The sequence below is a fragment of the Hemiscyllium ocellatum genome, chromosome 16, assembly GCF_020745735.1.
Source record: "Hemiscyllium ocellatum isolate sHemOce1 chromosome 16, sHemOce1.pat.X.cur, whole genome shotgun sequence".
Classification (NCBI taxonomy): Eukaryota; Metazoa; Chordata; class Chondrichthyes; order Orectolobiformes; family Hemiscylliidae; genus Hemiscyllium; species Hemiscyllium ocellatum.
The window spans coordinates 74,423,328-74,445,501 of NC_083416.1; the positions used below are offsets into that span (position 1 = coordinate 74,423,328).

The following is a 22,174-nucleotide window of genomic DNA, read 5'->3' on the forward strand; positions in this document are numbered from 1 at the left end:
GAGCTGGAAGCTTGGAACTAGGGTTAGGTGGGGGAAGGGGAAATGAGGAAACTGTTGAAGTCCATATTGATGCCCTGGGTTGAAATGTTCCGAGGCGGAAGATGAGGTGTTCTTCCTCCAGGCGTCTGGTGGTGAGGGAGAGGCAGTGAAGGAGGCCCAGGACCTCCATGTCCTCGGCAGAGTGGGAGGGGGAGTTGAAATGTTGGGCCACAGGGTGGTGTGGTTGATTGGTGCGTGTGTCCCAGAGATGTTCCCTAAAGCGCTCTGCTAGGAGGCGTCCAGTCTCCCCAGTGTAGAGGAGACCGCATCGGGAGCAACGGATACAATAAATGATATTAGTGGATGTGCAGATAAAACTATGATGGATGTGGAAGGCTCCTTTAGGGCCTTGGATGGAGGTAAGGGAGGAGGTGTGGGCGCAGGTTTTACAGTTCCTGCAGTGGCAGAAGAAGGTGCTAGGATGGGAGGGTGGGTTGTAGGAGGGCGTTGACCTGACCAGGTAGTCACGGAGGGAACGGTCTTTGCGGAAGGCAGAAAGGGGTGGGGAGGGAAATATATCCCTGGTGGTGGGGTCTTTTTGGAGGTGGCGGAAATGTCGGCGGATGATTTGGTTTATGCGAAGGTTGGTAGGGTGGAAGGTGAACACCAGGGGCGTTCTGTCCTTGTTACGGTTGGAGAGGTGGGGTCTGAGGGCGGACGTGCCGGATGTGGACGAGATGCGTTGGAGGGCATCTTTAACCACGTGGGAAGGGAAAATGCGGTCTCTAAAGAAGGAGACCATCTGGTGTGTTCTGTGGTGGAACTGGTCCTCCTGGGAGCAGATACGGCGGAGGCAGAGGAATTGGGAATACGAGATGGCATTTTTGCAAGAGGTAAGGTGGGAAGAGGTATAATCCAGGTAGCTGTGGGAGTCGGTGGGTTTGTAAAAAATGTCAGTGTCAAGTCGGTCGTCATTAATGGAGATGGAGAGGTCCAGGAAGGGGAGGGAGATTAATAAATGTCAGTGTCAAGTCGGTCATAAAAAATGACTCATCATAATATTCCTAGCTTCTGACCTGCTCTTGTAACCATTGTGTTTATGTCGCTAGTCCAGCTGAGTTTCTGGTCAATGGTAACCCATCAGGATGTTGACAGTGGGTGGTTCAGTGATGGTAAGACCATTGAATGTCAAGTGCCGATGGTTAGCTCTTATTGGAGAAAGTCATTATCTGGCATTTGTGGACTGCTAATGTTACTTGTCATTGGTCAGCCCAAGCTTGGGCGTTGTCCAAATCTTGTTGCATTTGAACACGGCATCAATTTCTCAGGAGTCACAAATGGTGCCGAATATTGTGCAATCATCAACGAACACCCCACTTCTGACCTTATGATGGAGGGAAGGCCATTCATGATGTAGCTGAAGATGGCTGGGCTGAGGGCATTACCATGAGGAACTCCTGCAGAGGTGTCCTGAGGCTGAAGTAACTGACCACCAACAATCACAACCACCTTTGTGCCAGGTATGACTCCAACCAGCAGGCAGTGTGGCCCTCTGATAGCCATTGATTCCAATCTTTCCAGGATTCCTTGATGCCACATTCAGTCGAATGAGGCATTGATGTCAAGGGCTGTCACTCTCATCTTTATAGTGAATGAATATTTTTCAGGGCTGGAGGAAAGGTTGTCATAGTTTCCTCTGGGTCAGTATTGGTAACCTAGCTTTTTTCTGTTATACATAAATGATGTGGATCTAGTTTAATATCCATTACTGGGAAAATGTTAGTGTCTGTTATATAAAGGATGAAGTAGCAGAGCATTTAGAAATGCATTATATGATCAAGCAGAGTCAGCATGATTTCATGTCTGACAAATTCATCAGGATGTTTTGAGGATTAACAGCAGGTTTAAAAAAAAACAAGGGAAGCAGGAGATGAAATATGTTTGGATTTTCAGAAATCATTTCATAAGACACCATGCATTAGGATAGTGATAAGAGCCCAAGGTGTTAGAGGTAGTATACTAGCAGTTGATAGAGGGTTGAGTAATTAATAGAATTATTAATTAATAGAAAACAGAATTAACATAAAGGGGCATTTTCAGAATTGGCAACTTGTAACTAGTGGTGAGCCACAGGGATCAGTGCTGGGGTCACAATTACATACAGTGTATATCAATGTACCACAGTCAAATTTGTGGATGACACAAAAATAAACTAGTATGTTGTCTGTACGGAGGGAAGGTCTTATGAGGAAAGGCTGAGGGACTTGAGGCTGTTTTCATTCGAGAGAAGAAGGTTGAGAGGTGACTTAATTGAGACATATAATCAGAAGGTTAGGTAGGATAACAGTGAAAGCCTTTTTCCTCGGATGGCGATGGCTAACACAAGGGGACAAAGCTTTAAATTGAGGGGTGATAAGATATAGGACAGGATGTCAGAGGTAGTTTCTGTACTCCAAGAGCAATAGGGGCGCGGAAAGCCCTGCCTGCAACAGCAGTAGACTCGCCAACACCAAGGGCATTTAAATGGTCATTGGATAAACATATGGATGAAAATGGAATAGTGTAGGATAGACAGGCTTCAGATGAGTTCCACAGTCGGCACAACAGCGAGGGCTGAAGGGCCTGTACTGCGCTGTAATGTTCTGAATGGAAAGGCAATCAGTGAGGATAACACAGAGTTTGCAGGGAGATATAGACAGGGTAAGTGAGTGGGCCAAAAACTTGGCAAGCATAATATATGGGGAAATGTGAGGTAATGTACTTTTGCAGGGAGAATAAAGGGGTCAATTATTCCTTAAATGGACAAATGCTGCAAAAAGCTACAGAACACAAGGATTTGGGGTAAACAGAGGGGATGAGCAGATAAGGAAATATAGAGCAATGGGAATAATGAGGGATAAGCAGAGAGGGAGAAATAGCATGGGGGGGGGGGTACAGAAACACAGGAGGAGAAATAGAGTGGGAGAAACAGGAGGACAAAGTGAGTGGGAGAGACAGAGGGGGGTGGAAAGAGAGAGAAACACAGAGGGAGAGTGGTAGCAGGGAGAACCAGGGTTGGGAAACAGGGTTGGAGAAAATGAGGAGAAACAGAGGGAGAGGAACAGAGAGGGTGAAATGGGATAGGAGAAAGAAGTCGAGAACCAAAGGGGGAATAAGCAGATTGGGAAATTAGAGGGTGAGAAAATGAATAGGATAAACAGAGGCAGAAACTGAGATGGGGGGGAGAAGCAAAGTGGGAGAAAGCGAGGATTGTAAAACAGGGTGGGAGAAACAGACAGTGGGAACTGAGTGGGAGAACAAGGGAGGGGCTACAGAAAGGGGGAATATGGAAGGGGTGATACAGGTTTGAAGAAGTGGATTCCTTGGTCCCAGGGGAAGGCCAGATCCAATAAGTCTCTGAGTGGCACATAAAACAGTGGGCCTTTCAGGGAAGTGCTAATGGTGGTTCTTACCCGAAATCTCATTCTTCTAAACTACTGGGAATTATTGATTCATTCTACTGCCTCTTGTCACAGCATAGCCTTCCATTTGATGAATCCTTGTTGCATCCACTACAAAGAATAGTATCCTTCCGTAGCATATGGGGCTCCCACAGGAAAACTGCATTGAGGGAGATGATCAGCCAGGATCTGAAATGGAGGAACAGCCGCAAGGGGCCAAATGGTCTATTTCTTTGCATCCATGGAATGAATATGATTTTGATGATTCCAATATAAGTGTTAGAAATCAGACAGGTGGCCTGTAGGATACTGCACCTCTCCCTGATTTTAAGAGATATGCTACTCAACTGTGGGCCCTGGTTTGGATGGTCATTCACCAGTTTCCTCTATTCACTTTCCCAACTTCAGGCCATTCAACTGTTGAGTGACCAATGCTAACTCTGTCTTTATCGGCTGTCCCTTCACATGTAACACTCAACTGGAGTAACTGGGTAGGTTACAAGAATCCAGGGTGATTTCCTTAGCAATTTCCAATCTCCCACATTCAAGTCCCAGTGATTCTGGAAACAAACAGGTGCATTTGTCAAAGCACGTGGTTAGCACTGCTGCTTCACAGCACCAGAGACCTGGGTTCAATTCCCGCCTCAAGCAATTGTTTGTGTGGAGTTTGCACGTTCTCCTAGTGTCTGTGTGGGTTTCCTCCCACAGGTTAAGTGAATTGGCCATGCTAAATTGCCCATATTGTTAGGTGCATTAGTCAGAGGGGGGGTGGGTTGCTCTTCAGAGGGTCAGTGTGGACATGTTAGGCCGAAGGGCCTGTTTCCACACTGTAAGTAATCTAATTCGTAACCTCAGGCCATCCCAAAGACCTACCACAGCCAATGTCCTGCTTCATTTGTGCCGTCACTGTCCCTATTCAGAAAACTTGGTTGATTTGCATACTGCAAGCTTCCTCAAACTGCAATGTGACGACAAGACCAGGAGATACAATCTCTAAGGTGGATGTAAAAGATCAAACAGTGCTGTTTCAGGTATGAACAAGGCCGTTCTAGCCAACATTCTTGTCAATTTTATCCCTCAAAACAGCATTTCTAGGGAAGATTCGATGATGCAGTATTTTCTTATGACTGAACCTCACAATAGCACCCCGCTCTTTCAATATTGACCAACGACAGTGCGGGGCTCCCTCAGTACTGACCCTGCCGACAGTGCGGGGCTCCCTCAGCACTGACCCTGCCGACAGTGCAGGGCTCCCTCAGTACTGACCCTGCCGTCAGTGCAGGGCTCCCTCAGTACTGACCCTGCCGACAGTGCAGGGCTCCCTCAGTACTGACCCTGCCGACAGTGCAGGGCTCCCTCAGTACTGACCCTGCCGTCAGTGCAGGGCTCCCTCAGTACTGACCCTGCCGTCAGTGCAGGGCTCCCTCAGTACTGACCCTGCCGACAATGCAGGGCTCCCTCAGTACTGACCCTGCCGACAATGCAGGGCTCCCTCAGTACTGACCCTCCCGCCAGTGCGGGGCACCCCCAGTACTGACCCTGCCGACAATGCAGGGCTCCCTCAGTACTGACCCTGCCGACAGTGCAGGGCTCCCTCAGTACTGACCCTACTGACAGTGCAGGGCTCCCTCAGTATTAACTTCAAAGTGCAGTGTTCCTGTCAGTGGAATAACTGTCCCTCAGAATCACTTGATATTAAGGTTAAGTGAATCACTCCTCCACGGGCAGTGTAATCAGAACACATGGTGTGCACACAATCAGCTCAATTCAGCATTGACAAGCTGCACTTTGTCTGCAGAATGGTCACATTTCTACTGATGGACTTACACTCACTCTAGAACCACAGTGGAACTTAAATATAACCTATTCTGCAAGTTGCAACATACTTTGCCAGGAGTTGGAACAGATACTGTTTGTGGAAACAAATTGGATTTCAGAGAATAATGGGTAACAAAGACTTTATTTTGAGACGGAAATGTTTCACTTAAGAATACATTAAAGTATCAACTTCTGCCATTTGATAGTTTTTCTACTACTATCAGCATAAATCACAGAGACATTCTCCAGGTCAACATATATACCTTTTGTCTCGATCTGTTCCAGTTTAATTTCAAACCCAATGCCCTATTCAGTTAGTCAATAGAAACCTTCAATCCTGCACCTGAAGAACAGAACGTGAATCAGACTCCAGGATTCAGTGTCTGTGCTGGTGCAGCAGGACTTTAAAGACAATGGACAAACATTACAATTCAGGATACTAGGGAAACCTGTACAATTTCTGTCACTGTGAAGGTGCAGGGAACATACTTCAGGTTATAAATGTCACCTCAATTGCCTAAGACATCTGGAGCATCCAGACTGCTTCCTTAAGTTGTTCAGTCCAGTCTCCATTCCCATTAATCACTCCCGAGTTATCTTTGAACAGGAGATCACTGAAGTGGTTACTACTGTAGGTTCTAGAACAAGAAACATGCTTTCTTGGGAGAAGGGAAGGGGTTTAGACTTGGGTCAGAGGTGCTGAGGCAAGGTAAATGAATAAGAGGGAGAAATGAATGAAGATAAATGAATTTTAACTCTCAAATCCAAAGTACCGTCAGCCAGTGTATTCACTCCACGGGATACCGAACTGCTGGGGGCACAACGTGCCGTATTCTTGAACCATCGCCGGACAAAAATAAAAACCACAGAAGATGATCCCTTGATGTGGCTTCTCAGTACTTGCCATGAGTGGACTCGGAGTCAGGAATGGGGAGTGAGGGATATCTCCAAAGGCAGGGGAATAGGGAAAGATGTGGGATTGTCTGTGTTACACTTCACAAAGAGTTCACGGAAGGCAAAGCAGAGCTGGGTACCCAGATTGTAAAGGAAACCACATTAATGCAAACTCCTTTGTCAATGCACAAATGGAAATTACCAGCACTAATAGCTGCAGCTTCTCAAGGCCTCTCCAGGCACAGTCCTCAGTCTGTCTGCCTACTATAGTTGAAGGGGAGGATCTAGATTGACAATTTATCACACCCACTTGCACGATACCAAAATCATATTAACACCAGTCTCCTCTGAAGCGGTCTGGCTGTATTCACAGCTGAAGTGTCTATGTCATATCATCAATGATGGCACACATGGCTGCGTCTTTATCACTAACTTCTTCACTCTTGGATGAGGAGTCTATCTGGGTTTCTGCTTGCCCGCAGCCGATGCACTCGTCCGTGTCGAGGGGTTCAACCTTCACCTTGGCCATGATGTCCCCAGCCTCAGGCAGGTCATCGGGAAGCGAGGAGAGGCTGCTCTGGATCAGCTCCATCACCCGGTCCAGATGCTTTTGGAAGCGCTCGGCCGTCTCCAGGCGCTGCCTCTTCTGCACCTCCATCATCACGCGCAGTGTCTCCCGGGCCTGGTGGGGGCGGTACTCGTTGATCAGGTGATGCATGTGAACAAACAGGAGCTTCAGGTCCTCCAGTTTCTCCTCCCGTTTGATGCTCCCAGGGCTTTTGATCAGAATGTCCAACAGGTCCAGGAAGTTCACCAGAATGGACATGTTGAGTTTCTTGAGCTCTTTCTTGTGGTCGAACTGCGAGGGGTGGAGCCTCTCAATGCCCTGGCCCTCCAACGGACGAATGATCAAGTCATCGCACTGGAACTGGTTACCAAACATAGTGTAGCTGTCCCTGATGGGAGGCGGTGGCTTCGGAGCAAAGCCTTTACGGACATTGTCATCTGTGTACTCCTTGTAGTACTGCGCAGGAGGCAGAGGCAATGCACTCACCTGCTGTGGCTCACCCATTGCACTCAATAGAACTGGAACTGCAAAGGTCAAAAAAAATAAGGAATGAGCTCAAACCTGTGGCCTTCGTCTTCATTATCAACAAAGCTGCCGCTCAAAGCCCATCCCCTGCTACAGGTGGTAATGAATGTGTCAATTTTAAAATTCTCATCCTTGTTTTTAAAATTCCTCCACAGTATCACCCTTGCCTATTTTTGTAACCACTCCAGGTCTAAAAGATCTCTGAACCCCTTCAACCCTGGCCTCCAATTTTCACTGACTACAGAAGCTCCAGCTGCTAAGACCCTGATCACCAGTAGTCCCTTCTGAAACCTCACTAGCTCTGTTACCTCCCTTAAGACTTCACTTAAAATCCACTTATTAATATCGCCTTGCCTGTCTGACAGTAGCATTACAGTGCAGAAGGTTGTCCGACAGCCCATTGTGTCAGCCCAGAAAGGGGGGGTTGGGGGGAGAAGAATAACCCCCACTCCCCGTCCCCACACAGACAGGTGGGGGGAATAATCCCAACACCCCGTCACCACCCAGACGGTTGGGGGGGAGAATAACCCCCACTCCCTGTCCCCACACAGACAGGGGGTGGAATACCACCACTCCCCATCACTGACAAAGACGGGAGGGGATAACCCCTACTCCCCGTTCCCACCCTGACCCTGACCCAGATGGGGGGGGGGGGGGGGGGGGGGGAATAACACCAACTCACCATCCCCACCCTGACCCTGACCCTGACCCAGATGGGGGTGGGGGGAATAACACCAACTCACCATTTCCACCTAGACAGGGGGGGAAATAACCCCCACTCCCCATCCCCACCCTGACCGGGGGGGGGGAATAACCCCCACTCCCCATCCCCACCGGGGGGGGGGGGAATAACCCCCACTCCCCATCCCCACCCTGACCGGGGGGGGGAAATAACCCCCACTCCCCATCCCCACCCTGACCGGGGGGGGGGAATAACCCCCACTCCCCATCCCCACCGGGGGGGGGGAATAACCCCCACTCCCCATCCCCACCCTGACCGGGGGGGGGAAATAACCCCCACTCCCCATCCCCACCCTGACCGGGGGGGGGGGAATAACCCCCACTCCCCATCCCCACCGGGGGGGGGGGAATAACCCCCACTCCCCATCCCCACCCTGACCGGGGGGGGGAAATAACCCCCACTCCCCATCCCCACCCTGACCGGGGGGGGGGGGGGGAATAACCCCCACTCCCCATCCCGACCCTGACCGGGGGGGGGGGAATAACCCCCACTCCCCATCCCGACCCTGACCCTGACGGGGGGGTGGTGTGGGGTAATAGCCCCCCCCTCACTGACACCGGGGGAGGTGACGGGGCTGAACCGCTCACTCCCAACGATTTGGGGTTAAATACCCGCGGAGTTCCCGTTGGTGTGATTCTTAACCTCGGGGTGGGGGAGGCAAAGGGCACAGGGGGTACAGCCCTGGGCCTGGGGGAGGCTCAGGCCCCAATCCCCGGCCTCACGTACTTACCGCCGCCGAACAGCGTCTCCAGGCGCCGGGCCGCTCCGATTGGCTAAAGCACCTGCAATGGACAGCTCCCCATTGGATAGATGAGCTGTCTGTCACGGTGACGGATGGGGCACATGATGCGGGTGGTGGGCGGGGTTATTATATCCGAGCATGCGCAGTTCCGCACCTTTACACTTGCCAGGGACCCCCCTGTAAACACATACACACACACATACAAACATACATACACACACATACAAACATACATATACGTACATACATACACATACAAACATACATATCCATACATATACACACATACATACATACACACACACATACATACATACACACACACACATACATACATACACACATATATACATACATATACACACATACATGTGATCTATATGGACTTCAGTAAGGTGTTCAACAAGGTTCCCCATGGGAGACTGGTTAGCAAGGTTAGATCTCATGGAATACAGGGAGAACTCACCATTTGGATACAGAACTGGCTCAAAGGCAGAAGACAGAGGGTGGTGGTGGAGGGTTGTTTTTCAGACTGGAGGCTTGTGACCAGTGAAGCGCCACAAGGATCGGTCCTGGGCCCTCTACTCCTCATTCTTGATGAAGGGCTTTTGCCGAAACGTCAATTTTCCTGCTTTTCAGATGCTGCCTGACCTGTTGTGCTTTTCCAGCACCACTCTCATCTTGACTCTGATCTCCTTCATCTGTCGTACCCACTTCTGCCCAATTCCCAATCCATGACAATTCTCCACCCCATGTGCTTTAACTTTGACCTCTAACCTCTTATGGAGGAGGGCACCGTATCAAAACCCTTCTGAAAATCCAAAAAAAACACATCCACTGGTTCTTCCTTATCTACTCTATCAGATACATTTTCAGAAAATCTCCAGTAGATTTGTTTAGCATGATTAGCCTTTTATCAACTCAGGCTGGCTTTGTCAAATCCTGTTAAAGCTTTCCAAATGTTTTGCAATTGTGTTTTTTTTATTAAAAGCTGTTTTCTCTTCAACCTATTCAGAGACGTTATTGCACACCTTTGTAGCAGGTGGGACTGGAACCTGGCTCAGAGGGAGAGAAAGTGAGGACTACAGATGCTGGAGACCAGAGTTGAAAAGTGTGGTGCTGGAAAAGCGCAGCAGGCTAGGCAGCATCCGAGGAGCAGGAGAATCGATATTTCGGGCATAAGCCCTTCTTCAGGAATAAGGCTGGTGTGCCAAGCGGGCTGAGATAAACGGTGGGAGGGGGTAAAATTTGGGGGAGGGGCGCTGGGAATACAATAGGTGGAAGGAGGTGAGGGTGAGGGTGATAGGCCAGAGAGGGGGTGGGGGCGGAGAGGTCGGGAAGAAGATTGCAGGTCAAGAGGGCAGTGCTGAATCCGGAGGTTGGGACTGAGATAAGGTGTGGGGAGGGGAAATGAGGAAGCTGGAGAAATCTACATTCATCCCGTGTGGTTGGAGGGTTCCTAGGCAGAAGATGAGGTGCTCTTCCTCCAGGCGTCGTGTGGCCAGGGTCTGGCAATGGAGGAGGCCAAGGACCTGCATGTCCTTGGTGGAGTGGGAGGGGGTGTCAAAGTGTTCAACCACGGGGTGGTTGGGTTGGTTGGTGCACCCGATGTGGTCTCCTCTCATTAGGGAGACAGGCCGCCTACCTGCAGAACGTTTCGGGGAACACCTTTGGGACCTCTGCACCAACCAACCCAACCACCCCGTGGCTGAAAACGTTAACTCCCCCTCCCACTCTGCCATCACCAGACCCTAACCACACGACGCCTGGAGGAAGAGCGCCTCATCTCCTGCCTAGGAACCCTCCAACCGCACGGGATGAATGTAGATATCTCCAGCTTCCTCATTTACCCTTCCCCCACCTTATCTCAGTTTTAATCCCCAGATTCAGCTCCGCCCTCTTGACCTGCAATCTTCTTCCTGACCTCTCCCGCCCCTACCCCCTCTCCGGCCTATCACCCTCACCCTCACCTCCTTCCACCTATCGTATTCCCAGCGCCCCACCCCAAAATTTACCCCCATCTTTTATCTCAGCCCGCTTGGCACACCAGCCTCATTCCTGAAGAAGGGCTAATGCCCGAAACGTCGATTCTCCTGCTCCTCGGATGCTGCCTGGCCTGCTGCGCTTTTCAACTCAGGGGTAGAGATGTACCACTATGCCACAAGAGGCCTTAATGCCTCCCGCTCCATTCACACCCCTCATTTTGGGAACTCCGCCCACAATGCCGTGTTTCTTCTCCAGGCTTACAGGCAAAAACTCAAGCAGGAGACCCCCTTGCGGACACAGGTCTATGTACAGATGAATGTTAAGAGTTTGAGTCCATTCAGTATTCTAACAACAGTAGGGTAGAAACTGTTACAAAACCAATTGGTGCATGTGTTCAGGCTTCTGTACCTTCTCCCCAATGGTAGAGATTGTAGAAAAACATTGCCATGTTGGGATGGATCTTTGAGAATGCCTTTTCTTGACTGTGGGTCAGGTAGATGGACTCTCTAGGTGGGAGGTTGGCCTTTGTGATTGTCCGGTCCAAGTTCACCACTCTCTGTATCTGTCTCTGACCTTTGAATGGTACAGTTGCCAAACCAGGTAGTGATACATCCAGACAGAATGCTCTCGATGGCGCACCTATAAAAGTTGGCAAGGGTATTCGCCATCATGCCAAATTTCCTCAGCTGCCTAAGGAATTGTTGGGCTTTTCTAACCTGTGCGTCCACATGAAGAGTCCAAGTAGGCTTGTTGTGAATGCTGAAAATGTGTTGCTGGTTAAAGCACAGCAGGTTAGGCAGCATCCAAGGAACAGGAAATTCGACGTTTCGGGCATAAGCCCTTCATTATTGTGAATGCTGTTGTTTTCCTATTATTTACTTATCTATGCTACTTAACTCTGTGATCTGTCTGTATTGCTTGCAAGACAAAGCTTTTCACTGTGCCTTGGTACACGTGACAATAAATTTAATTCAATTCAATAATTGGTGTTGTGGTTCTGTTCGCCGAGCTGGGAATTTGTGTTGTAATTGGGATCGTTTTTAACACATTTTCCCCACTTCAGCAGAGTCTAGCACTATAGGAAAATGCCCAGTAGAGGGGGCATAAACTCTTTCATTCAGCATACATTTACAATGGGGGCATAATTTTATCAAATTTGAGCAAATGAGTTCAGGATCTTCACTTTGATTTGTGCATTCCATCATAAGCTCAGGGATCAGACTGGCTGTAATTAAGTAATAAGTCAAAATTCCTGCCTAAAAGGTCACATCACAATTAGGGAAGTTGCATTTGTCTAGCACCATCTCAGGTCACTCCACCATCATGGCTTTACAGCCGATGACCTATTTATATTTGAAGTTGTTGTAATGGAGGAAATGTATCAGCCAACAGGTGCACAGCAAGATCCCATAAGATTTCTTTAAAACATGTTTTACTGACGTTGATTGGGACCTAAATGCCAGCCTCAGTTCACTGCTGAGGACTCCTCTTGCCCTTTTAAATGGTGTTGCTAAATCTATTTACATCCACCTGAGAGGAGGCTCAATATATACTTTACAAATTTATACAAAGACAAACCAAACTTTTATCTTAATCATTAGTGCCTTTTACTTCCCAAATGTTAATTTTAAATCATTTTCAAACATCGATGGAAAAAGAAATACTAGTATAAAAATTGCACAGTTAATATTAGGTGATAACACCAAAATAATTTATCAATAATAAAATATCAACGTAATAGCAAATAGTTATTAAAACATACCCAATTAATATCAGGTGACAATATAATAATCAACATAAAAAAACAATATCAATGTTTTAAAAATTGCACAATTGCTATAATGAATCCCAACACCGAAGAATGATTTGATTCACACTGAGTGAAGTTTAACTTGAGCAGGAAAGGAGAAAGTATTTTCTGGTGAGTTTATGATTTATTGCAGGGCTATGTAATTCAGCACAAAACGAATGTCGCTGCGAGCAGGGTTCGAACCTGCGCGGGGAGACCCCATTGGATTTCAAGTCCAACGCCTTAACCACTCGGCCATCACAGCACAGCAGCGCCACGCGGCGCCTTCTCTAAACTGAGTCACAGCGGTGGGCGGGGTCTCGGCTCTCGAGGTGGAGTCGGTTGATGTGTGAGTGACAGACCTGGGACGGAGAGGGCGGGGCATGTAGGGGGCGGGGCCAGCCCGTGACGTGATAGAGAACAGAAACAGTATCGCGGGGGCGGGGGAGCAGACTTGCATTTGTATAGCGCCTGTCATTGCTTCTAGAACTTCTGAAGCCGAGAAGCTCATCTTATTTTTGACGTATACCCGATCATAGTTTGTTTTGCACGGCCTCTGTGACGTTTGGGGCCTTTTTCTCAATATCGTCTTGAGTTAGTACAGGTCAGTTGTTGTAGGAGCAGTCCCATTTGCACGATAGAGACAACATTACTAAAACATGCAATTATTATAGAGCCTTTAATGTCATTAAATCTCTCAAGATGTTTTTCGAGAGCGTGGGTCAGGTGCAAAATTTAACAGAGGCAACATTTAATTTCAACAAAATTCAACACAGGACCCAGTGAGGCAACTGGAGATGTTTAGCGATGGAATTTCAGAGCTTGTGACCAGGTTAGCTAAAAAAAACTATTGCACTGGCAATGGTATATCAAGGAGGCTCAAGAGACTGGAGTTGAAGGTGCTCAGAGTACTGTGCTGCAGAAGGTATGTTTGGGTAGGGGACTGATGCCTAAGGGAATAGTTCTGGAAGAGTGATCAAGAACAAAGAAAATTTACAGCCCAGGAACAGGCCATTCGGCCCTCCAAGCCTGAGTCGATCCAAATGCACTGTCTAAAACCGTCAGTCAATTCCTAAAGATCTGTATCCCTCTGCTCCCCACCTACTTATGCATCTGTCCAGACGCATCTTAAATGAATCTACCGTGACTGCCTCTACCACCTCCGCTGGCAACGCGTTCCAAACGCCCACCACCTTCTGTGTGAAGTACTTACAGTAACCCCCTTAAACTTTTCACCTCTCACCTTGAAAGCATGACCTCTGGTTATTGAATCCTTCACCCTGAGAAAAAAGCTAGTCTCTATCTACCCTGTCTATACCCTTCATGATTTTGTAAACCTCAATCAGGTTCCCCCTCAATCTCTTTTTTTCTAGTGAAAATAAACCTAACCTACTCAACCTCTCTTCATAGCTAGCACCTTCCATACCAGACAACGTCTTTGAAAACCTTCTCTGCACCCTCTCCAAAGCATCCACATCCTTTTGGTAATGTGGCGCCCAGAACTGTACACAGTATTCTAAATGCGGCCGAACCAATGTCTTGTACAATTTAACACGACTTGCCAGCCCTTATACTCAATACCCCGTCCAATGAAGGCAAGCATACTATATGCCTTCTTGACCACTTTATCCACCTGTGCAGCAACCTTCAGGGTACAATGGACCTGCACTCCCAGATCTCTCTGCCCATCAACTTTTCCCAAGGCTCTTCCATTCATTGTATAATTCGCTCTAGAATTAGTCTTGCCTAAATGCATCACCTCACATTTTTCTGGATTGAAAGCCATCTGCCACTTTTCCGCCCAACTCTCCATTTTATGTATATCCTCCTGTGTTCTCTGACAGTCCCTTATGCTTTTTGCCACTCCACCAATCTTTGTGTCATCTGCAAACTTGCTGATCATACCAACAGTGCCCTCTTCCAGATCATTTATGTATATTACAAATAATAGTGGCCCTAGCACTGACCCCTGTAGAACACTATTGGTCACCTTTCTCCATTTCGAGAAACTCCCTTCAATTATTACTCTCTGTCTCCTGTTGCTCAACTAGTTCTTTATGCACCCAGCTAGAACACCCTGCACACCTGTGATTTCACTTTCTCCAGTAGTCTACAACAGGGAACCATATTGAGTCAGAGTCATAGAGATGTTCAGCATGGAAATAGACCCTTTGGTCCAACTCGTCCACGCCAACCAGATGTCTTAAATTAATCTAGTCCCATTTGCCAGCACTTGGCCCATATCCCTCAAAATCCTTCCTATTCATGTACCCATCCAGATGCCTTTGAAATGTTGTAATTGTACCAGCCTTCACCACTTTCTCTGGCAGCAAATTCCATACACACACCACCCTCTGCGTGAAAAAGTTGCCCCATAGGTCCCTTTTAAATCTTTCCCCTCTCACACTAAACATGCAAGGTTTGTGAAGGTTTGTAGCTCAGGTTGAGGTTTAGGGTGTAGGTTTGCTCACTGAGCTGTAGGTTTGATATCCAGATGTTTCATTACCTGGCTAGGTAACATCATCAGTAGCGACCTCCAAGTGAAGCGAAGCTGTTGTCTCCTGCTTTCTATTTATATGTTTGTCCTGGATGGGATTCCTGGGGTTTGTGGTGATGTCATTTCCTGTTTGTTTTCTGAGGGGTTGATAGATGGTATCTAGATCTATGTGTTTGTTTATGGCGTTGTGGTTGGAGTGCCAGTCCCCTAGGAATTCTCTGGCATGTCTTCGCTTAGCCTGTCCCAGGATAGATGTGTTGTCCCAGTCAAAATGGCGGTTTTTTTCCTCCGTGTGTAGGGCTACGAGGGAGAGAGGGTCGTGTCTTTTTGTGGCTAGCTGGTGTTCGTGTATCCTGGTGGCTAACTTTCTTCCTGTTTGTCCTACGTAGTGTTTGTGACAGTCCTTGCATGGAATTTTGTAGACGAAGTTGGTTTTGTCCATGGGGTTGTACTGGGCCTTTTAAGTTTGTTAGTTTTTGTTTGAAAGTTTTGGTGGATTTGTGTGTTACTAGGATTCCGAGGGGTCTTAGTGGTCTGGCTGTCATTTCTGAAACCTGTTGGACTATAACCTGGTGTTGTGTGATTTTAACTTTATACACCCTAAATCTCGATGAGCACCTCGCCAAGACCTTCCCCACGCCTCTACTTCTCGCCTTTAAACAGCCACCAAACCCTAAACAGATCATTGTTTGCAGCAAACTGCCTGGCCTTCAGGACAATACCAAATAAACCTATTGTGGTAGACACTGCAAGATGTGACGGAGTGTTGACACGGATATCACCATTACACGTGGGGACACTACCTACCATATACACAGCAGGTACTCACTTATGTAACATGGCTAATGTTGTCTATCTTATATGCTGCAGGCAAGGATACCCTTTAGGCATGATACATTGACGACGGCAACGGATGAATGGACACTTGCACAACAATCATCAGCCAGGAGTGTTCCTTCTCGGTCAGGGTACACTTCAGTGGTCCAGGACATTCAGCCTCAGAACATCAGGTGACCACCCTCCAAGGCAGACTTCGGGACAGGCAGCAGCGCAAAGTGGCTGAGCGCCAAGTTTGGTACCCATCGAGATGGCCTCAACCAGGACCTCGGGTTCATGTCACACTACAGATGACCCCACTACACCATACATTTATACACTCTCTCTCACACACTCAAGCCCACTCACACAGCCCATCTGTCATACACAAGCTCTCTTTCATATGCACACACCCATTCTCCACACTCACACCCACACATATACCCTCTCACAGATGTATACCCCATTATACTCACACACAGACACACACTCTCACCCCCACATAAACGCACTCACTCGGTCTCCCCTGCACATATAAGTTTGTGGGGTGAATTCGTACATGAAGGATTACATTTTACTTTGATCAAAAACTGCATAAATTACATGCAGGATTGTGTAACTCCCACTTCAGAAATAGAACCAGTCTGACCAAACATTGGGACACAGACAGACATCGCTGTGAGCAGGGTTCGAACCTGCGCAGGGATACCCCATTGGATTTCAAGTCCAACGCCTTAACCACTCGGCCATCACAGCACATACCACCAAAGGATTATCTGAGTTGAGATGGCACCTATTATTAAAAGCTGTCTTAAGAATATAACTTTAAAGAAGTTCTTGGATTTACATATGAAGGAACCAAAACTAACATGATCATTCTAAAAGATTAAAATTCACACAACACCAGGTTATATTCCAACAGGTTTAATTGGAAGCACTCGCTTTCAGTGCGCCACCTGATGAAGGAGCGTAGCTCCGAAAGCTAGTGCTTCCAATTAAACCTGTTGGACTATAACCTGGTGTTGTGTGATTTTTAACTTTGTACACCCCAGTCCAACACCGGCATCTCCAAATCATTCTAAAAGATGAAAGACTTAAGCTAAATGTGTTTAATATAACATTCTATGACACTGCAAACCTGTTGCTATAAATTCTATGTCTTTTGATTCTGCCCCACAACCACCTGATGAAGGAGCAGTGCTGTGAAAGCTAGTGCTTCCAAATAAACCTGTTGGACCATAACCTGGTATTGTGTGATTTTTAACCCTAAACGTATGCCCTCTAGTTCTGGACCTCCCCACCCCAGGGAAAAGACCTTGTCTATTTACCCTGTCCATACCCTTATGATTTTGTAAACCTCTATAAGATCACCCCTCAGCCTCCGACGCTCCAGGGAAAACAGTCCCAGCTTATTCAGCCTCTCCCTGTAGCTCAGTGTTGAGCTATGTCGAGCTCTGTCTAATCAGAAGATATCAAACAGTCTGGGGTTGACTCTGTTGCGCTCTGCCATGAGTATCCAAAGGGAGCAGATGTGGATAGTTTCTAATCAACCTCTTCAGTCAGGCCATCAGCCCTCTTGTGGTTCAGTGGTGGTGTCCCTATCCCTGGACTGGGAGGCCTGGGTTCAAGTTCCACCTGCTCCATTTCTATTAGGAAGTAGGTTAAATACAAATAAAATTCAGTCAAACCAGGGTTCAAGTCCAACGTGCGCTAGAGGGATTTAGCTTAACATACCTGAACATGTTGATGGAAGATATCTTCAAGCAGGTCACAAAGGGTCTCTTGTGGTAGTAGCATTCCTACCTGTGGGATAAAAAGTCCCACTTGCTTTAACTATGTGTAATTAGCATAACTGGCATCTTTCTCTGCTCTGCAATATCATGACAGACCCCTGGAACAGGTGAGATGTGAAATCTCCTGGCACAGAAGGGAACAGATGTATTAAGTAGCAATAATGATTGATAACGTGTTAAACTGCCTTACTATGTAAGAAAGGTGCCTTTTCTGTTTAGACACATCAGTGGTCTACCATAGAGGCATGAATCCTAGAGATGTACTTCATGAAACCAGATCCCTCAGTCCAACTCATCCATGCCAACCAAATATCCTAAATTAATCCAGTCCCATTTGCCAGCATTTGGCCCATATCCCTCTAAATCCTTCCTAATCATATACTCATCCTAATGCCTTTTAAATGTTGCAATTGTACCAGCCTCCACCACTTCCTCTGGCAGCTCATTCTGTACTCGCACCACTCTCTGTATGGAAAAGTTGCCCCTTAGGTCCCTTTTAAATTTTTCCCCTCTCACTCTAAACCTATGCCTTCTAATTCTGGACTCCCCCACCCCAGGGAAAACACATTGTCTACTTATCCTATCCATACCCTTCATGATTTTATAAATCAGCCTCTGAAACTCCAGGGAAAACAGTCCCAGTCTATTCAGCCTCTCCCTATAGCTAAAGCCCTCTAACTCTGGCAACATCACTGTAAATCTTTTCTGAACCCTTTCAAGTTTCACAACATCCTCCCCATTGGAGAGAGACCAGAATTGTACACAATATTCCAAAAGTGGCCGAACCAACATCCTGTACATCCACAACATGACCAGTAAAGGAAAGTATACTCGCTCCTTCTTCACTATCCTATCTAGATCTTTAGATAATTCGAGAGGCCCTAAGCTCATGTAAAGAAAGGAGGATTAGTGGTGGCGAACTACTGAAATCAGAAAACCAATGGTATCTGAGAAGATGTCAGGGACTACCACACTGTTGGTACACAGTAATCCAAATTATTTAATGGTAAACATAAAAATTAGAAGCAGGAGCAGTCTATCCATTAAGATTAAAGGTAAAGTCCTCCTGTCCCATTAGAGAGACAACTGGTGGTGGTTTAATCTGAGGGTCACCATGCTCTAGGAAAGGAAGAGATTGAGAAGGTGAGTCCTTCAAGGGGACATAAATTTAAGGTGAAGGGTGGAAGGTATAGGGGGATGTCAGGGGTAGGTTCTTTGCCCAGAGAGTGGTGGGGGCATGGAATGAGCTGCCTGTGGGAGTGGCAGAGTCAGGACCATTGGTGACCTTTAAGCGGCAATTGGATATGTCACGGGATCCATTACTTCTTCATGAAAAGACTCGATTCCTCTGTGGAATTTTACCTGATTATATTATATTGTATAAGATTAAGCTTAACAACAATGATGCTATTAACTCGTTAAGTGTCATGGGATCCGTCTACTTCTTCATGAAAAGACTTGATTCCTCTGTGGAATTTTACCTGATTATATTGTATTGTATAAGATTAAGCTTAACAGCAATGATGTTATTAACTCGTTAAGTGTCATGGGATCTGTCTACTTCTTCATGAAAAGACTCAATTCTTCTGTGGAATTTTACCTGATTATATTAGATTGTAGCAACAATGATACTATTAACTCTTTATTGTATTTTAGCCTAGCAACAATTAAGTATAACTATGACTATGTGGCAACTGCTCTCTACCAGCTACTTATCAGCTACTTATTGTTTTCTCAGCTAATTAAGTGTTTAACGCGACCTTTAAACAATGCTGACCGAGGCACAGTTTGAGATTCCAGTTCTTTAAACAAATGATGTAATTGCTTAACTTAGACTGTAAGGGATATAAAAGCAGAGCTAAAACAGACAGAACTCACTCTTGTCTTGAAACACAGACAATGAGTCACCCAACCATCCTCTGAACCACCAGGCTTGCAGAAAAGACACATTTGTGCAAAATACGGACCGATCGGATGAAACATACGGACGGCTAAGAGCTTGCTGAAATACGCCTGCCTAAAAGATTCTCGGTTGAGGCACTGCATTCTAGCCTGAAGAAGATACAATCTGAACCAACTAGCTGATACACGCTAGTCTATGAAGATCCCATTTGGGACACTCAGGTATTAAGCTCTGCTTTTATCCTAGGTATCTTTTAAGAACATTCAAAAAGGCTGTAACGATTGTGATTAACTGAAAACATCTGATTGTGAGTATTCAACTTATTATATTGATAAATTTCTATTATATTTTACACCACACACTTCGTATTCGCCGAACCTTTATTTGATAAGATATGTTTACCATTGTGTTGGTATGTTAAGTCTAGAACTTAGCTGAGAAGGCATTAGGATTGACTTAAAGTGAATCCCTCTCACTCCTAGGTGAAAGGATAAACTGAAGGGACCTAGAGACCTGCGATAAACCCAGCCGAGTTTGTAGCTATCAGGACCATACAGTCAATAGGGACCACTGGTAAACTTGACAGGTAACGGCCTCAGGTATATGCCCGAGGTACTGTAGTTTAATCCGGTAGTAACCCATACCTATTGAGGATATCCACCTGAATAACATAACAATTGGCGCCCAACGTGGGGCTCGAGAGATTGCACTATCTTGAACCTCACGGCGTAAATATTATCTTTGTCACCAAATAAACTCCTTCTGTAGGGATATAGCGAATAGTACAAAAAAAAAAGAAAAAGAAAATGGCCAATATACCTGCCTGTTATTTTAGAAATGATTGGGCAGAAATAGTCGCAGCAGGAAACGACAATATAGTCTCCCCACCTAACCTAAGAGGTCAGGAGGTAAGACTGAGGGCAGATGAGTCAGTCCTAGAAGGACTAAACAGACTCAATGGAGAACCTATAGCAGCAAGACTCCGATACAGGTTCAGAATAGAATATGTAGATGGAACTCACCATCACTATGATGGATGCATACCAGCAGATGGAACTGGAAACCCCCTAGAACCAGCCCACCAGCATACCGCTGGCGTTCTACCAGCTCAACATACGGTAACAGTAATTAGAAGAGAAACAGACCTAAGGGGAAGAGAAGTACCGCTAGTACCAGGCATGTCAGAACATGCCTGGGCAGAAGATATAGCTCAGCAAATTATAGTGGCAGCAGACAGAGTGCTCCAAATACCCCAACTAAATAGAGTAGCAGCACAAGTCCTAGTGGCGCAACATGCTGTAGAAAAAGCCCGATGGCTAATCAATAATCCCAGGCCCGGACAAGCCGGACAAGCACCACAACCGGTAGCAGCCCGCCGTGTGTACGGTGATCCCTCACTGAAGAATTTTAAAATCTGCTTCCTAGACTTTCCCTCAGATGACAGAGCAGCAATAAAATATATAATTCAACATTTCGAAAAACTAAAAGCCTTCGTGGAAGGACTAACCCCCCAAGAAAATTCAGATTTATTTAAAGCCCTGGATTGTCCTGCTTTAGATCAGGAACCGCACACCACCATAAATCTAGTTACCATACTCCATGAAGCCCACAACCGGGTATATGGAACCCAAAGAGCAGAAGCAGCCAACAAGATATTCAAAACACTCCTGGAATCAGGGAGAACAATGCTCCAGGTAGCACAATCCGCTGAAGATCTAGAAATAAACTATGTCCAAGTCAGGTCGCAATTATTCAGACAATTCCAGAATGAAGGCCATGCAAACAGGCTCAGGGAAGCCACAAACAGAGCACTAGGACAGGGACAAAACCCATGGCAAGTATTCAGACAAGAATTAATCAACTTAGGAGAAGTCTTCAATCTATCCCTAGATAGAATAGGAAAACAAAATCCCCACGGACCTCAACCAGAAGCCAAGGAAAGGAAATCAGAAAAACCTAAATCAGAAACCCAGAAATCCAAGGCGCAAGGACGCCAACAAAACCAAAGAAAACCATGGACATACCGACCCCAATATGAACCATTGGTTCAGGTAGTGGAAAAAGTCCAACCCAGAAACCAGGGACCTCCCCGACAGCAGCTACCTCCTAGACCAATTCCAGGAGTAAGCCCAAACTATTTAGGGAGAAACCCCATTCCGAATTATCAAGACCCAAGAGCTAGAGGGGGATACCAACCTCCACTACAGCCAGCCCAGCAACCACAACAACCTCGGGAATATAGGCCACCCCAACAAAATTTTAGACCTAGGCCTCCAAATGGACAAGTTCAACAAGAACGATACAACCTGAGACCCAGAAACAGTCAGGGACAAGCAATAACCTCTGGATCAGCCAGAGTGCAAACACAAGGGGACGAAAGGAATACAGAAGGGCAAAGAATCCACCAGACAGGGATGGTGAGAAAACCCAGACAGACAGCAGCAGAACCATGTTACCCTCAAGAACAAGGAAAAATAGAGGGGTATAAACCCCACAGACAGCAATGGCTCACAATAATGCTAGACACAGGGGCAGAAATGTCATTAATGGACAAAAGTTTGGCAGAAAAACTAAACATACCAAAAGTAGGAACAGAACCTTATCAGGGCATAGGAGCACCTGTAAAATGGGCAGATGTAGGAAAAATCAAATTAATCCTAAAAAATGGAAAACAAATAGAGA

At 46.6% G+C, this 22,174-nt stretch overlaps 1 protein-coding gene and 2 non-coding genes across 4 annotated transcripts; all 3 read right to left on the reverse strand.

The window, feature by feature from the left end:
• Positions 1-5,370: 5,370 nt before the first annotated feature.
• On the reverse strand, positions 5,371-8,772 carry med7 (mediator complex subunit 7). 2 transcript variants are annotated; one of them, XM_060836939.1, is made up of 2 exons: positions 8,697-8,772; positions 5,371-7,223 (listed from the first exon to the last, which is right to left on the reverse strand). In XM_060836939.1, exon 2 carries the CDS (start codon positions 7,201-7,203, stop codon positions 6,514-6,516), a length of 690 nt encoding a protein of 229 aa, XP_060692922.1. In that variant the 5' UTR covers positions 7,204-7,223; positions 8,697-8,772; the 3' UTR covers positions 5,371-6,513. The 2 variants fall into 2 exon arrangements, with proteins under 2 accessions (XP_060692922.1, XP_060692923.1); XM_060836940.1 differs by lacking the exon at positions 8,697-8,772 and adding an exon at positions 8,578-8,653.
• Positions 8,773-12,666: 3,894 nt separating this feature from the next.
• Positions 12,667-12,748, reverse strand: trnas-uga (transfer RNA serine (anticodon UGA)). Its single transcript has one exon. It is a non-coding gene; the product is annotated as a tRNA-Ser (tRNA).
• A 3,722-nt stretch (positions 12,749-16,470) lies between these two features.
• On the reverse strand, positions 16,471-16,552 carry trnas-uga (transfer RNA serine (anticodon UGA)). The gene has a single exon. It is a non-coding gene; the product is annotated as a tRNA-Ser (tRNA).
• Positions 16,553-22,174: the final 5,622 nt, after the last annotated feature.